The 18,677-nt window shown below is 33.9% G+C and overlaps 2 protein-coding genes across 16 annotated transcripts in view; one reads left to right on the forward strand and one right to left on the reverse strand.

Annotated features, from left to right (window-relative positions):
• Positions 1-18,677, forward strand: part of LOC138332601 (uncharacterized) — a 338,301-nt gene that overhangs the window by 147,116 nt on the left and 172,508 nt on the right. The window lies entirely within an intron of this gene.
• LOC138332369 (CUGBP Elav-like family member 2) overlaps positions 1-18,677 on the reverse strand; it is an 82,828-nt gene that overhangs the window by 63,776 nt on the left and 375 nt on the right. For 8 of the 15 annotated variants that reach the window (XM_069280495.1, XM_069280503.1, XM_069280508.1 and 5 more), the window contains exons 1-2: positions 13,224-13,995; positions 5,987-6,159 (exon numbers count right to left, since the gene is read on the reverse strand). In XM_069280495.1, coding sequence (XP_069136596.1) covers positions 5,987-6,159; positions 13,224-13,492 — 442 coding nt within the window. In that variant the 5' untranslated portion in view covers positions 13,493-13,995. Of the gene's footprint in view, positions 1-5,986; positions 6,160-13,223; positions 13,997-18,677 lie in introns of those variants that run through there. The other 7 variants (XM_069280481.1, XM_069280452.1, XM_069280505.1 and 4 more) reach the window with 4 other exon arrangements.

Consider the following 18,677-nt stretch of genomic DNA (forward strand, 5'->3'; position numbering starts at 1 on the left):
AGGTATAGTACTATTTACTGTATCCCTATGGCTGTCCAAGGTATAGTATTATTTACTGTATCCCTATGGCTGGTCCAAGGTATAGTACTATTTACTGTATCCCTATGGCTGATCCAAGGTATAGTACTATTTACTGTATCCCTATGGCTGATCCAAGGTATAGTACTATTTACTGTATCCCTATGGCTGGTCCAAGGTATAGCACTATATTTACTGTATCCCTATGGCTGGTCTAAGGTCTAGTACTATTTACTGTATCCCTATGGCTGATCCAAGGTATAGTACTATTTACTGTATCCCTATGGCTGGTCCAAGGTCTAGTACTATTTACTGTATCCCTATGGCTGGTCTAAGGTCTAGTACTATTTACTGTATTCCTATGGCTGGTCCAAGGTATAGTACTATTTACTGTATCCCTATGGCTGGTCCAAGGTATAGTACTATTTACTGTATCCCTATGGCTGGTCCAAGGTATAGTACTATTTACTGTATCCCTATGGCTGGTCCAAGGTATAGTACTATTTACTGTATCCCTATGGCTGGTCCAAGGTCTAGTACTATTTACTGTATCCCTATGGCTGGTCCAAGGTATAGTACTATTTACTGTATCCCTATGGCTGGTCCAAGGTATAGTACTATTTACTGTATCCCTATGGCTGGTCCAAGGTCTAGTACTATTTACTGTATCCCTATGGCTGGTCCAAGGTATAGTACTATTTACTGTATCCCTATGGCTGGTCCAAGGTATAGTACTATTTACTGTATCCCTATGGCTGGTCCAAGGTATAGTACTATTTACTGTATCCCTATGGCTGGTCCAAGGTCTAGTACTATTTACTGTATTCCTATGGCTGGTCCAAGGTATAGTACTATTTACTGTATCCCTATGGCTGGTCCAAGGTATAGTACTATTTACTGTATCCCTATGGCTGGTCCAAGGTATAGTACTATTTACTGTATCCCTATGGCTGGTCCAAGGTATAGTACTATTTACTGTATCCCTATGGCTGGTCCAAGGTCTAGTACTATTTACTGTATCCCTATGGCTGGTCCAAGGTCTAGTACTATTTACTGTATCCCTATGGCTGGTCCAAGGTATAGTACTATTTACTGTATCCCTATGGCTGGTCCAAGGTATAGTACTATTTACTGTATCCCTATGGCTGGTCCAAGGTCTAGTACTATTTACTGTATCCCTATGGCTGGTCCAAGGTCTAGTACTATTTACTGTATCCCTATGGCTGGTCCAAGGTCTAGTACTATTTACTGTATCCCTATGGCTGGTCCAAGGTATAGTACTATTTACTGTATCCCTATGGCTGGTCCAAGGTATAGTACTATTTACTGTATCCCTATGGCTGGTCCAAGGTATAGTACTATTTACTGTATCCCTATGGCTGGTCCAAGGTCTAGTACTATTTACTGTATCCCTATGGCTGGTCCAAGGTCTAGTACTATTACTGTATCCCTATGGCTGGTCCAAGGTCTAGTACTATTTACTGTATCCCTATGGCTGGTCCAAGGTATAGTACTATTTACTGTATCCCTATGGCTGGTCCAAGGTATAGTACTATTTACTGTATCCCTATGGCTGGTCCAAGGTATAGTACTATTTACTGTATCCCTATGGCTGGTCCAAGGTATAGTACTATTTACTGTATCCCTATGGCTGGTCCAAGGTATAGTACTATTTACTGTATCCCTATGGCTGGTCCAAGGTATAGTACTATTTACTGTATCCCTATGGCTGGTCCAAGGTATAGTACTATTTACTGTATCCCTATGGCTGGTCCAAGGTATAGTACTATTACAATTTTGTTCAGTCTTACCTACCTACACTGAACATGTACAAACAAGATGGCTGACACCAATATCATGAAATTACATTCAATAAATTATTAAAATCAGCATATATTGACAGTAAAGATGAATAACTTTTTCTACTATTGATTCTATTGTAAAATTCAGCATCATATTTCCAATGTATACTGTTGAATTAACATCTGGGTGTAGGCACAATTAACATAGGAAATTTAGTGCAGAAGAATCTCAGGTGGCTAATCTAAACAGGAGGTAGCAAGTATAGTGTTACATAATACATAGACCTATACTGACTTTCTTATCAGCAGTACTTCCTATCTCAAAGTGTTACATAGTACTACTATCAGTGATACTGCTTCCCTTTCCTTGTGTAGAGCTCTGATTAGCCGGTATATCTAGCAGGATTAGACATTATCATAAGTATAATGGCATCATTAGATGGCTGTTATATATGGTGTCAGTGAAATCTTGTATGGGACATTCCCTAAAACAGAAAAGATCTTCAGAAGGTCACTAAGGTGTAGATTTGTAGTAAAATACCTGTCCAAGTCAGTAAGGGGAATGACACCAATGATAAAAGGTGTATCCACAAATATAGGTCAAAGAAATACATGTAGAATTTCTTTTTACATTAGTTAACTACAACAAGTCCCAGTTAGATATTATTACAGGTGTATACATATATCTCATGAATCTCCATGGTTCATATAGCATTATTTTCAGATGTCTTCTCTGCACCATATAGCCGTAAAACTTGGTCAAGGTCATTAAAAAGAACAAACCTCTTATTCTGACAAACAAGATACATGCCTAAACCACATGCATGTCCTGTATTTTATCTTTCACTTAGACTATATATAAGTGCATGAATGAGTGTGCTTTGGGTGTCAGTGGATTAGACATTTCGTGTAAATTTGTACCTGTGTAGTGCATGCATAATGATGTAGTACAATGTTAACGTTTGAGGGCTACTTTACTGAATCATAATATGAATTATGTGCTAGAATAATGGCGGCTAGTCTCACTTTTTATCTTAAATCATTTCATATTCATTACTTCGTATAAATTCTTATAAATGATTTTATAGTTATGTACTTTTTGGTAGAGTTGCTAGAGCATTATATTATTTTGTTTTGCTTTTAAAACCGTGAAATACCCACGGAAGTGATTCAACAAAATTTGTGACCCAAAACAAATAGCAAATCATCACAGTAACTATACACGCAGTAAAAATGTGGTTTTACTTCTACAGAAGGGTGTATTTTATTATAATGGTAATATATATTATAAATTTCTCACTTTCCACACAAAATTTAACATCACCTTTTCAACCCATAAAATATTATTACACAACTATACACCCATTATAACTGAACAAGTCTAGAATGTTAATCCATCACTATACTATTAAAACCAATAGGCATTAAGTAAATCTATGTTCCTTACAAATGAGTATTCGCATTGCTCAGATACCTGTAGAGAGCAGATTTAAGCTAAAATCGGATTCCCGAAAGGTTTAGGTGACCCATATTTACACAAATGAAATCTGGCGTTATGCCTATGTCAAATTTAACACTATGAACTAATCGCTAAACTCCGACCTCTGCCGATCACAAAGAGACTTGGATTAACCTGGGCACTGGTTGTTAGGATAAAGTAAAACTGTTACATTAGGCCTTCTGAGTAGAGTAAACTGCTCTTTAAAACCATCATATTCTAATACCTGTTCACCATAAATTTACCTGTGGTTCAAGTTGACATCAGTTTGATTAAAATTCTACACACATGTCACATCAAAGGGTAGTGGAATAAGGTTGTTTGTATGACATGTTCTTTATACAGCTTCTGTTTTCTGCTTCATCTACTTCAATCACGTAGAACATGCACAGATTTTACATTGCAAAAGAAATGACAGAACGTTAAATGTGCTGCAGCATATTTGCAGAGAAAAGCAGAAACACAACTTAGATATTTTAATGAAAAACAAAATTGTTTGTTACAAATACCTTGCATAAAAAGCCCAATAAAATCTATTTAATGAAAACCTTTGGCTATAAAGGGAAAGCTGATTCTGGATACCTTGATTATTCAAAATTGTTGCCAGGGGACTATAAAACCATAAAAACACAAAAATGTTTTGTCTGGTCTAATACCATAGATACATGAAACTGTCCTTTTTTTTCCTATTTTTTACTAATTTTTATGCACATGTATACTAATTCATACACCTCCCTTCTTTAGCAATGACTCTCGTAAATAAAGCTAGACAAAGACTTTGCCTCGTTTAGATGTCTGAAGCAATCCTTGATAATGTATATGTACTTTCTATGGGTCCTGTTGCACAAAGTGAAATTCCCCTGAGAAAAACTCGCATTCAAAGTAGACAGTGTTACAGGCTAATGCGAAGGTGTACACCTCATTTCTCAAACCCCTTTACCTATCTCCTGGTATTACATTTGTGTTGAGTTCTCGGCCTTTAAGTAGGAAGTATTTAATTAGAGAAAACGCAATCCATTTGAGTTATTCCAATTTGGCTGCTAATGAAAATGTCTCCTAGTAACTTAGACAACCTGATGCATTACACGATCCATAGTAATCCTATTCCCACTGCTCAGATATATATGGACCACAACTCAAACTGTTCTTTTGTTGAAGGCTGTACAGGAATTTCATTAAGCTTATTTGAATTATTTACTCATGTATGAGGATACCACTAAAATTTACATCTTGATTGATGCAATGCCGGTCCAAATGTCAACTATATATTACTATCAAAATATCTTTAATTCATTTATCAGTTTTTGTCCTTAAACCATCTGTATGCATTTCACAGGAAGCTGTACATGTTAATAATCCCTTAACAACAATGATCTGATATTTGTAGAGAACAGGACTAAATTTAAAACCTTTTCATTTTTCCAGTAATTTATATTTTCTAATTTCTTTTTATTTGAATTTGTATTTGAGGACATCTATATTTTCAATAGCTTATAGGCTAAATGCAATGAAAACCAGATTTTATAAATGAAGATTAGGTCAAAAGAAATGGCTCCTACATATCTGAAACAATTCAAACTTGACTTCATGATGTTGAGTGGACTGTGGTACATATTAATTTAGAGACGATGATGACATCGTGTGTGGTAGAACATAATTGCATATCCGTACAATTCTATGACATCATTCTGAACTCCATTAAGCTTTGAAAACATCAATCTTTGATTTCTAGAGTTTCATGAAGGAATCCCAAAAGACGCACAAACTGAAGTTAAAACTCCTATAGTCAGTCTTGACAAAGATCACATTTCAAACCTTTATAACCGAGTATCACCAAGTACCAGGACTTATATTACATGTCTTTCTTTAATTACAAAATCATTGTATGAACAAATTGAAATTGCAGCCTTGAAAATTCCTCTGTATTGAATGAAGTAGCTTCAGTGAACTTCAGAAATCTGTTTTAAATAATTGGAGAATTACTTATCAGGAGTTTTAACAAGCATGAGTCAGACTTGTATACCAATATTACTGGCAGCCACACATACAAATATGGACATTTAATATCCATTCCTTCAGACATATAATTTACATCATCTACGTATATGCAAACTTCTATGTAGGAATTATTAAATATTTGAATACATTAATCAGAACTTTAAATTAAGGCCAGAGAAACTATTCATCACAGATGCTTTTAATGAAACATTGCAAGGCATCATTTAAGTCTCTAAGAGAGCAATTACATCCAAGTCAGCCTTTATCATAAAGGCAGCTCAACAAAGCATATAATGTGGTCATAATAGGAAGATGACCTTATATGGAAGGCTTCTTAACATTGTTTCATTTATAAGATTTTTGTTATATGCATACATCATCATGTGAACTCTACATTGTATGCCCTTATACGGGGTCTAATAGGGGCAATCATTGGCCACATTAATACCAGCAGAGGAAATCTTCATTTTAGCCAAATTCCATAAACTTTACTTTACTCATGGAAATTCCCTTCCCAATTAATATACTGTCCCTAAATGAGGTAAAAAGGCCAGTGCAACCCATCCCAATGAAGCAAGGAAATAATTTTTACACTTAAATTATTACACTATAGGGGGAATAATTCGGCTCATTTTTCCATTGATAAATGTATTTGTAATTTCCTAGTTACCTTTGCTCTGTCCAGTTCCCTTATCTCGCAAAACATTTAACTGAAACACTGGACCAAACTCTTCGAACATTTTCTTGAGATCAGATTCATCCATAGATCTGGGAATCTGACCGACAAACATCTTGATAGCATCTGGATCTGGTTCCGTTTTTTGAGGCTGAGAATTCATGGTTCTGAAAATAACAAAAATTGAAATGTAAATAATCCACCACAACAACAAAAAACTACATATAAGAAATACAAGTGTAATATCTGAGAAGATAAAGCATCTAAGCAGTAAAACACTTACACGTTAAATATTTCAGTAAAACTACAGAATGATAGCTTTCAGCAATGTCACATCATTTCATACAATGATCAGGTAAATAATAATTGAAAGTTTATCAATATTGGTAACATATGGCAATTAATTGTTGATAAACATTGACAACAATGCCACATTCATCCTTATATTTAAAGATAATTGATGGATCTAATTAGAGATAGATAATTCTATGCAAAATAACTCGATGAAATGCAATGATCATGAGCTGTATTATCAATATGTACCGATGTCAGATTGATGTAAATTATCTAAATGAAAGGAGTACAGTTTCAGTGTAGATCAGATTTTTTCTAACTTAATTCTCCAATCAAAATTATGGAGATCAAAATCTTTTCTAACTTTGTTTTAATAAATCCTATTTGTGTACAAAACAGCCAAAGACTTTTTTCAAATATTACCCCAAAGGCATTACATTTTTATCTAAAGTACATTATTTACAATAAACAATTTTCTAATCATACAAAAAGGCTTTGTTTCAGGAAGTTCCTCTACTAATTATTAACAGAACTGGTTGTACAGTATTGATTTGATGAAATGGCAATTAAGCAAAATATCTTGAAATTCTCTAATATACACTAATAAATTTCTCTACATTTTAGGTGTTTCTTCTTCAAAATGAAGTATATCTACAACCTACACATATGTACAATCTACAATCCAAACTAATATGGCAAGGTTCCTTCCCTACACCTTCTGTAATGAAACCATATATTTATGTTGCTATCGATACCATGCCCAGCATCATTCATTGGTAAATATTGATCTGAGAAATCCAGTCAGCACTTGACCGATTACCCCCTACCACCCGACAGGTGCACAAAGATTAGCTCTAGATCTGACCATTCCAGCCAAAAGGTTGAGACGAATTCCTGTTAAGTGGTTACCACCAGGAGACCAGGGAAGGGATCAAATCTTTCATCAAATCCAGGAGAACCAACACTGGAGCCCTAATGGGTTCAGCTGGAGAGCTAGGCTCTGTAATCCCAGAAAACACCTGAGCCTCACCTCTTACTTGGATCTAACTTATACTGACATCAAATAACCTTGTTCTGACCGACAAGCAGTTACACAAATGCATGTCATACTCAATGTTGTACAAGCCTATAAATCTTCTTAATGAAACCTTTTCCGGACATGATCATCTACAGTATTTAATGACCAGCCACATATATACATTTCCAATTTATCTCTAGAGAATTCTATATGCTAAAGTTTCCTAAATTTTTATAGGCTACATAGTCTAAAGCTAAAACAAGGCCACATGAAAATTGAAATACTGATAAAATGACCTCACATTTCCATCTTAAAAAATAAATTTGCACTCTTTTTTTTTTTGACATCACATACTTATATAAGGCATTGTCCTCATGCTGGCAATCAACTTTGGTAATCTATGCACTAACCAGGTCAGTCTTGTAGACTCGATCAGTAAACTCCAAAGGTCAATAAAAGGGGTTTTTTTCTGCCTTTTATTCTCTAGATAACTTTTTTCTTTTTATCTAATTCTAGTTCACTTTTATGGTGATTTAGGAATAATGTTCATTACTACATGATATTGATGCACATAAAAACTTGTATAGAACACAGTTTAGATTCATGAAAGCAGCAACAACTAATTGTCTTTTGTTCTACGTAATATATAACAATATCAATTCATTATCCATCCAAAATTTGATCGAGTTTAGAAACAAAGGCTTTAACAGCATCATTTATCTTCTCATCTGATCAAAACAGGCCGCCTTGGACCTGAAATAACATTTTATAAAATCTTGGAATCAAAGCAACTTCCTAGACAACTATTACTGCATTGCAGACACCAGCCCAATCCAAACAGATGTTTCTTTTCTGTGCTACACAATCTTAATGTCTGTTAAGTCTCTTCTTTTAATTTTAAAGAAAGGAAATCATCAGAATACAAAGCTAAGCTAACCATCTACAAGATCTACATCCATTTAGCCCCATGATAGATTCCAGAGAAAAAAAAACCCACCAGACATACCTACTGCAGTTCTAGACCAAAAGCTGTGGGAGGCCAGTATTTATCTGCAGATCATTACAATGGTTCGTTTGCAGAATTATGTCCGAGGAATGCAAACAGGCCATTTAACAGGAAAAGATAGGAGCAGATGGATATTATGAAGAGGAAGTCAATGGTTCTAGAATGAAAATGGCATACAATGCCAAATCTGACAATCCCTGACGGGAGTAACCCCAGTTAAACTCTAAAGTACCATTAGTAAAGAATTAATAGTTTTTCACACCTGCATAGACTAATATTAATCCTGTTTTATGTAGAATTTCGCAAAATGTACAGAAAACAAGTTTTGCTCTCATTTTTTTTTTTTTTTTTTAGTTATGGTTGGAAACAAGGTATTGATGCTGATGAGAACATGGCAAGAAATGGTCTAGATCAACATCTGACTACTCTCAACAATGTTATTATGATCAATTTAGCCTTTCCTCTGTATCAAAGCTACACATTTTGTTTGGAAAAATGCTTCTTAATTCCAAGTCATTTCCTTTAATAGATGTGACCTACTGCATTTACATTTTGTTGACACCATAATATGAACAAATCATCAAAATATGAACAAATCCTACTTTGCCTCAAACCAAGCAGATGGCAAGTTTATGGTGCTGCTTTCCGTTGCACATTCTTATAAAGTAACATACATCACCAGATTTGTGAATTGTGAAAGACTTGGTTACATATAATATACAACCAAATCTTATCCTACATTTGTAACCTTTCACTCCTGTGCTCCAAGTCTCCAACTGTTTTATAGGTTTTCGGATAGATGTCAAAGAAATCCTCAATTTCATCAAAAGTCCCAAACTAGCAATATATATACCAGACAGCTAAATAAATGTTGGCAGACACTGAATCAGGTAGGAACACATCAATTCTAAAACCATTTCAATCCACAGGTATGAATACATATATAACCATGCAAGAACCATTTGGAATATCTTTTCAAATCCTTGGAGAATATTGCAATATTAATATCACTACTACAGTATTTATTTTAAATTATTGTTTTTCAGAACTTCCCAATATATGAAAAATGAATACTGGGCAACAACAATAACCACAAAAAAACTTAATGAAGCAGGAAAACAAATATGTTTAACCAGCTACCATCTAATTTCTTGACGGGTGCGTAAAAACCAAGTTTGTTTATGAAACATAGATCATATATCTAATAAATTGTCCTTTATAACTCAACTAATGACAATCTTGTCGATGCATGGAAGCTTAAATGTAAGTTTTAATTTGACAGGAAAATAAAGAAAGAGGAAGCCACTTTGGTACTGACAAGGTTTGTGTCATGATTAGACCTGTATTTACATGTGTTTGGTATCACAAGCTACTGATGTGGTGTAGAAATTGATTGAGGAGACATGCGAGCTCTATCAGTTTCACCACAAAACATTGACAGATAGCCAGTATAGTGTTCCTATTACATACTTGTGTTGGCCAGGAGCTGAACTGTCCAGCCAACATTAATTCTAGCCATTATCAGTTTGTCCTAGGCCTACACTGACCAATACTTCACAGGAGCCATGCGCCCAGGAAAGAAATGGTGTGCTGAGTAGGGTTCCTCGGTCATGAACAGGAAATAATGTAGCCATGATAAGGATTCCATTATCAACAATATTTCCATACACAAAAAAAAATATTTTCATTTATAAAAAGTTTAATTCCATATTAATAATTATTTACATGTAGATGTATTATACCTGGTCAATATCTTGATGGTTACAATTTCTACATCTAATACCCATATTTCAAAACAATTGGTAATATTACATAAACTGTACCAGCTGCATTAAATAGCATTTAAATCTTTCGATTACCTGTATTAGTTAAAAGTGGTAAGTACTATAATTTAGTTCGAGAAATAATGCATTATACAGTTAGAAAACATTAAGTTTCTGCTTGCACCTGTTACTATTTCTTGTCTGACATTAATTTATGTCGTTGAAAACACATTTAGAATTCTTTACCTTTCAAAAAAAATACTTCATGAGAATTCATAAAAATTTCAGGAACAAAATCTCTTTCTTGAGATAATAAAGTTTTTATTCAGAAATTTATAAAGCCATTTGTGTAATTGCATTTGTTTCACTTCCACCCTATGAAAAAAGTTGATGGTCTCTGTCATGCCAAAATGACTTACATGGACTTATGACAGTGGTGGAAACCTTGTAGCCAGTTTAGTATTCCAGGAAATGACCAGTCCCTCCTAATTATGGAGCTGATGCACTAACCCTATATTGCTATAATTAATATACACGTACTGACCCAATTTTTGTCATAAACCAAGTTCCAGAGCTTCCAATAATAATGATTATTTAATTAATCAGATAATATAGGGTGGTGCAGTGCATGTCTTCTCTCCTCACCACCCTATCATCCCCATCGCTTTACAACGCACAGAAATATTTCCATACAAATATCTCCTAGCCGTTTACCATCGATTACAATCACTTTTCGAGCTGAATACATGAAAGAAACACTTTTTTCCTTGTTCACTTAATACATCCTCGACTATAAAATAAATTTGAGTCAGATAACATGCCTGTCTTGAACTGTTTGCGACATTATCACATTCAGAATCTTGTAAAGAGAAAACACTGAAAACTAATCTTAAATGCTTCTATTTCATCACTTTAAAGGGACATTTCAATAAAGTTTTAATAATTAACTTGTATTATTATGTAGCCAAAATTATTGAATTCATGATCATTTTAGCAACATTAATTTTTTTCTAAAGACACTAATAAAATAAGTGTAAGATTGCGGCAGTAGTTAGCCAACCCATTATATTTAAACATGCAATATTTGTTGGTGTTCAGAATGATAGGTTAACAGTATCAACAGTTAAAGTGTACAAAACTTCAAAAGACCGAAGTAAAGATCGCTGTAAAATCAGCAGTCGAGGAGTCTGTCTGTTACTCTTGGAGATTTAGCATCAGCAGTTTTATATTCAACAGTTCCGCCATGCTGTCTATTATAATTCTGAGCTTCCGTCAAAGATGAAATACAACCCCACGTGTTGTCCAACATTTCTTTCATAATCATGTCAGGAAGAAGATATCATTATGGAAGATTTTGAAAATGTATAACCTTATATTTTTATGCAAAATAAAGTTAGCCTGTTTCCAAATTGAAAACAAAAGATTTTCCCGAATGAAATGGCTATCTATGATTTATCAAATTTGAAAACTCAAGTCTTTTTAAACAAAGCTAAACTAGCTTAGAATTTTGTGATCCTACAAATATTGCACCTTACATAAAATGTGGCCCTAAAGAATATTATCTATTACCTTTTTTTTTGGAAATATATTGATCTTTTTATCTACTTTATATCGATAAATGACGATTAAAAAATATCAAATAGCCAATCAGCATTAAGTTATAGTTTAAATGTAGCACTGACAACCAGAATCATTGAACCAATGATAACCTATAATCAAAGAAATTCCAATACACCAATAATGTCACAAAAGTACATACCCAAGTTGTTTTTAACAAATCACCCATTAATAACACACACCCATAACCCCTCGGTCATCAGTTAAAAGATCTTTTTTTGTAAATATTGACCTAGGCTGAGTCTAGTACCATAACTTGTCCTTTTCATTATTTTTGTATTCATACAACCCCCTGTCTAATCCAACAACTGTGCCACCTACTCTTTGTAGTCCAATGGCAACATGGATTCATCATTTGCACTAGTGGTAAATAAAGAAAAGAAAATGTTCAGAGTATTATAGACGTCTGATATCATGTAAGACAAGACATATGTGCTCATCATTTGTACCATAAATAATTCACTTTTATCATCTTAGCTAAGATATTCCTTGCCAAATTACATGACGTTAGCGACGGAGATTTCTGAGGAATTCCAGATGAATACATGATTAGTGGGCTGTACACAAACTACCAAACATTGTGTTTGTAATACATATTAGACACTTTCCTAACAGGATACATATTTTTAAGCATTTTACATACAGATCTGAATAATTCATTGTAATTCTTACTATGGAAAGAGCCAATCAAATTTAATTATTAGATAATTTTTTTATTACTACAAAAAATAACATATCTATTGTATTTTTTATGACTAAGGTTAAAGAAAACTTTAAATTTGCTGAGTATTAATATAAAGCGGAACTCAGTTAATACGAACTCGAAGGAACCGAGATAAAACTTCGAGTAATCCAAGTTTTCGAATTAAGCGAGTTTGTGTGTTTACTGACTATCTCTTTACTTGGTATATATAGACTAGATCTATGTCGTAAAACAATGTGAACAAGAGAAATGTCAAAATCGTCGATGGTAGTTGCAAAATTATAACAAGAAAACCTCAATACATATTTTGAAATGTCGTTCTAAAGCAGATTTATGAAAAAGAAATCGGCATTTTCGGCGATCTCATTGTCCAAATAATCTCACTTCGTGTTACAAGACCATTTTATGTATGATTTTTGTGATTCGGACACAAAATTTACTTCGTATTATCAGAGTTTTTCGAGTTTTCCGAATTCGAATTATCCGAGTTTATTAGACAAAGATAAAGAAGGAATTCGGCCGGGACCGGCAAAGTACTTCGTATTAAGCCGGGTTGTCGAATTATCCGAGTTCGTATCAACCAAGTTCCACTGTATATTGATTTTTTTTTGCCTAGAATAAATGGAAGTATATGTGTAATAACTAATATAGTGGGATATTAAATTTGTCCTCAATGAAATTTGAAAAGAAAAATTAATTAAAAAATATCAAAGAAAAAAAGAAATAGGCCTGCTACAGCTACAGAGTATGAAAACTTAAAGGAAATTTTATGATTTGATTTGAGGAGAGATTGGAGTAGATCCCAGAAGAAGAAAGATGTTGACACATACCCTCCTCCTATATTACTGTTATCTACCAATCCATTCATGTGTGAACCATTCTGCATGATTGTGACACTGGCAGGTGCTATCTCCTCTAACACAGAATTTCCTTCAGAGATTTTCCCAGAATCATTTTCCATCGGACTACACGTTTTCAAATTTGAAGAATTGTATGCTATCCGAATTCTTTTACTCTCTAGGCCATCCAGAATGTCTTCGGCACTAGTCGACAAGGATGTATATTTCCTAGTACGTTTGCATAGCTCCATGTGATACATGTGATTGTGGCAGCAAGATGCGATTACACCATCATCAACACACTCTACCTGTGTGTATGTGTAATGATATTAATATGGAATGCCTTATCTTCTCGGCTCACTATATATCCAACACTATATAACAGAAGGCTAGTACAGACCGACTTTACTCCGGTGATGTAGCTAGTACAAACTTGGTAGTATCCTCCCCCAATGTTTGTTGCTCGTGCCACGCTAAGATACACTTGAAAGCGTTGATGTGGTCCAATCACTACTTGGTTACCCTACCAATCCCCTTCCATTTGATAAGATGAGTGTTCAGCAAAGAACCAGTTGGGTTACTACATCCCAGGCAAAATTAACAAATTAAGTTGCTCGAGTAAGTTGGAAACAGATGTTGGGGTAGAAGCCCCAAACAGAAAATTCCAGTCCGCCTTCAGTTTTGAATATTGCCACAGCCGGTAGTACCTTTTTTTTTATTAAAGTCGTGTAGAGAATTTAAAATCCAACAAGTCTTCAGTGCTTCCTAGGAGAGAAATAACTTACTACACTGTTTACTCTTGGCTATTAAATACATGTACATGGAATATTTCACACCTAATTTAAAAGCCAACGAATATACACAGTGAAACACATATGGTTAGTTGGTTTAGACAATACACAAAATTCTGTATATACACTCCGACTACAAGTGGGTGAAAGGGTAGGATGCATTATATTATATGGAGAATATTATAACAAAGCACGCCTTTAAATACCTTCAAGTCCCCTCCTCTACAGGTAAATCAACACCCTATACTTTAGCTATGATAAAATCGCGGGCATTTCTCGGGTAGAGAGGGCTAATAAAAGATGGGACAACATGAATGAACAACATTCCAGGTAATTCTAACTTCATCCATTCATAATCAGTATATAACCCAATCAAAGATGATCATGATATACGTATAGTTAATTCGAGACTGTGTAAATTAAATTCAATCCTGACAATGAATATAGCTATGACAAGTGAAGAAAATATATCTAGACCTGAGTGACTCTTATCGATTCAAACGCTGTGCTATATATTTACATGGTCCTTTCACCTATAAATTTACAACAATACATGTACTATTGTTCAAACATACTTGAATATTTATTGTAGAACAAGTGTGACAGCCCGACACACTATTGTAGTCCTGTAAAAGATCTATATTGAATTTGTCATTCCATCTGTTCACACATGTTCTAACAAATGGCAGACACGATAAATAAAATGAAAACTCAGTTAAACAAGATAAAATTACTCCAATTGATACTGGAATGTATTTCAATCTCAAATGTACATCAGAGATGCACTATTTGTCTCGAGTCTATTTTTAAATGTTTAAGTTTTCAACAAAGTCCTGTGAGATTTTGGACAGTCTCGCACTTCTTCATGCCCCAATGTTTTATTTCAAAGAACGGAGGTTGATATAGGAACTTAACCCAAGATAACCTCCACACAACTGGGATGTTTATCTCCTATGTAGAGAATGAACTTAATTTAAAACCCAGGAATAACGGTAGCCAAGACATTAAGACCAAATCTTCACATACAAACACTGCCACCACTACCACACCAAATCATATCCCAACATCTCATTTGGAATTTTAACCCGATACAATTAAACGCTTGAGCCAATGAAGCGTGTCCAACAGATAATTTTGTCGATTCAACAAGTAGGGAAATAACCCCACGCAATCAATACATTTAGACAATAGCCTCCCTATCTGTGAAGTCAGGCCAACATTGTAGAGACCTTTTCAGCGTACCATTTATTATTCAAATTCTGTAACAGTTCAGCAGAGAACAAGAGGCAGCTGTTTATTAAACAGATCTACTCATTTGTCTAACAAACTACTTAAGTCGACAATGATACAGTGCTCTGTCCTACCTATTAAATGAGCTAGTGTTAAAAAATTCCCTCTATTTATCTACTGACAGAAGCAGATCTAATAATGTGCCTGCAGATGGACAGTTGGACAATGCAAAATCACCACCAAATTACACATATTCCAATTTGTAAATCAAACCTGCAGAATATGGGATTAATCTACTGAATTGGTAAAATTTTTACAGTCAGTGACACACATAATTTACCATTTATAAGTACACTACAGCCTATAGTCAAAAAGAAAGTTTAATACCTATGATCTTTCCTTAATCAGATTAAAGAAGTATACATTTAAATGTTTTCTTCTTATAAAGTTAATACTTAAATCTGAGCACTGAAAATGTCATTTAATCAACATTATACTCTCTCTCTTTACACACAATAATACATATTAAATTTTTGAACATTTATATCTTTATAAATATAATATGAATGTTCTCAAAATAATTTTGGAGGGATTTAAAAGATTACTATAAATATTCATGTAAGAATTAGAACAAGATTAGAAAATCAAAATAGAAACCATAGTTTGGTATTGTATACTACATTTATATAGGACACATATATATGTGACTTAAATAATTTAAGCAGATTTGCCGAATTAAAAGAAATTGAAATTTCAAAAGGAAAAGAATAGATTTTCCTTTGAGCCTTTCCAAAGTACTTATACAATATTTCTTATGTATGTTCTTTAGAACCCTTGGGGCACTGGGACCTTCTCACCAATTAACAAAGATTATAGGCCAAGACTATATAATTGAGAGCATTAAATATTTTCCTTTGGAAAAAAATGCACAGAATCATTAGTACAACAATAAATTGATATCTACCCAAAGCGTCATAAAATTTGAAACACATGAGTAAAATAGTATCCTTCCTGAAACTCTAGGCATTACACCTACAGTACAAATAAACAACAGCTTTAAATACATTATTTATATATCACCTATTTATATCACTAGAAAGTTATTCCAGTAACCCACAATGTTCTATTTAACGGACTTCCATATTTTTCAGAGGGGATGAGGGGACACGAGTGAGTGGAAAAGCTATAATTTCTCCAAAACCAGACAAGGAAAGTCAGTAGCAGAACCTGTAAGAACAGATAGAGATCCTACATCCACATTCTTCCCTTCTTCTATCTGATCTATGCACCAAGATCAAGTGACCAACACAACAACTACCAAAGTATAGTTAGCATACAGCGACAGCTGAAATATCATGATATTAGACGGCAAAGAAATAAAATTGTAAATAAGCTATTTTTCATTGTAACTCATGTTTTATTCTACACATCTTTATTTTCATACTATTTGTAACTGTAACTATAGTCTACTATTCACCAAGGCTCCATATTCCAAACCCCATTTCTGCATTTGCAAGTTTGCTAGTTTCATTTTGCTTCGCTTCTCTTCTTCTTAAACTAGATTTAAGGCTAATTTCAAAAAAAAACCAAATGTCATCAATTACCAAGATTTTGGTATAGAAAAGTTGCATTTAACCTAGTTAATAATATAGAACAAAATCTTTGGGGAGGGCTAATTTTCACAGATATATATATATTTTAGGTTAATTCGGAAAAGATTTGAAAACATTTCTAAATGGAAACAATGAGGGGAAATCCTTGATTTGTAAGCGCTGAATACTAGAATGTAAACATAGCACACTTAGTACAATATTACAGGTGATTATGTATTTGATCTTAACAACAAGTGTTAGCCCTACTGGACGCACACCTGACTAACCAGTGACCACAGTCTATAATACTAAAGGTGTCTATTGTTGTCACAGATATTACAGACCACAATATCAGTAGCTGCCACTCATATGATAGCCTGTCATTTCCACTTCCTGAACAACATGTATTAACAATGAAAGACAAAATGTACACACTTCCCTTTTAAAAATATATCTACAGTGATCTTATTCATATTACAGGTTTATATTGCAAAGGATTTCTACAATGACAAAGCAGTATATTAGTAATTTAATCTAACCTGTACTGTTGAGACAATAGTTTTTAATGCAAATATTAAATTCTCTCACATTTGCATAAAATAATATACAACTAATTTAATATCTAGACCTTTTTGCAATTTGAATCGTTTAGTATCTTGATCTAGAGACCAGTATGGAACTTGAATCGTAATACTTTTTCTTTATATTAATCTTCATACCATGAAAAAGTAGGAGTGGAGCATGGTAATAAAGATTTGAAGAGAACAGTATCTATAAATCTTTCATTACAAATGCAATGAAATCACCAGCAAAACTAAGAAAATGAAGATGATATACATATCTGTCTTAATATTCCTTCAGGAAATAAATCAAGTTTTTTTACCTAACATTAGTAACATACTATAATAAGCATAAGATAATAATATTAATTTATGTGGCTACATAATGTAGTCATACAGAATGTAATGTACAGCTGTAATTTGCATAAAATGAATTTGTGTGTGTAACTTATTAATATTAAACACGGCTTCTTCAACAGATCTGTGGCAATATTTTGAAACACATGTAAAGTTATTAATGAATTCAAACATTATTCATTTACTTCAAATCTGAATGTGACAAAGTCTGTGTCAGCTGTGGCTTTGTACATGACACATGGGACAAGTCAAAGAGTCAAACTGTGGTCTTATCTACAGGACCAATTTAACAGGTAAATGTTCCTAATGATAACAATTTGCTCTCTCTGTCCGTAATATGTGTGCAATACACATCATATAACTTGACAGTTAGTGAAAGCAAAAGTAGAATTAAATAAATGAATAAAGGGACATCACTTCACGGAGCCATTTAAATATAATATGAACCAGCTCGATTAATTGCTTCGTGTTAATGCTGAAACAATAAAATTAATAAGATGCTCTAGGAACAGCGTTAACACGCTTTCAGGTAGCAAAATCAGGTCACGTTTCCGTTAAGAGATCATAAAAGCACATGCTGAAATAAATGGTGTTTTTAAGTCTGTAAATATTGTGTGTGGAGATGTACATTTGTAAAATAAATGTAGCGTTACTGATCTACAAATCATACAGTAGTCGAACCAGAATCAGCCCGAATAAACAGTAGCACTCGACACGAGGTTACACACACCGTAGTAATCCGTCACCTGTAGAACAGGCGAACAGCAACAAGCACCACTAGCAAGTCGGTCAACCCCTATCGCATGACCTTATGTCGTGTAAACGTGGTTGTACAAATTACAAAATAGCAAGTACTTGTATGAGCATAATCTATAAACAACATGAGTTTCATTCAATAATAAAAATATCATGCTT

Source organism: Argopecten irradians, chromosome 1, assembly GCF_041381155.1.
Source record: "Argopecten irradians isolate NY chromosome 1, Ai_NY, whole genome shotgun sequence".
In the NCBI taxonomy this organism is placed as follows: domain Eukaryota; kingdom Metazoa; phylum Mollusca; class Bivalvia; order Pectinida; family Pectinidae; genus Argopecten; species Argopecten irradians.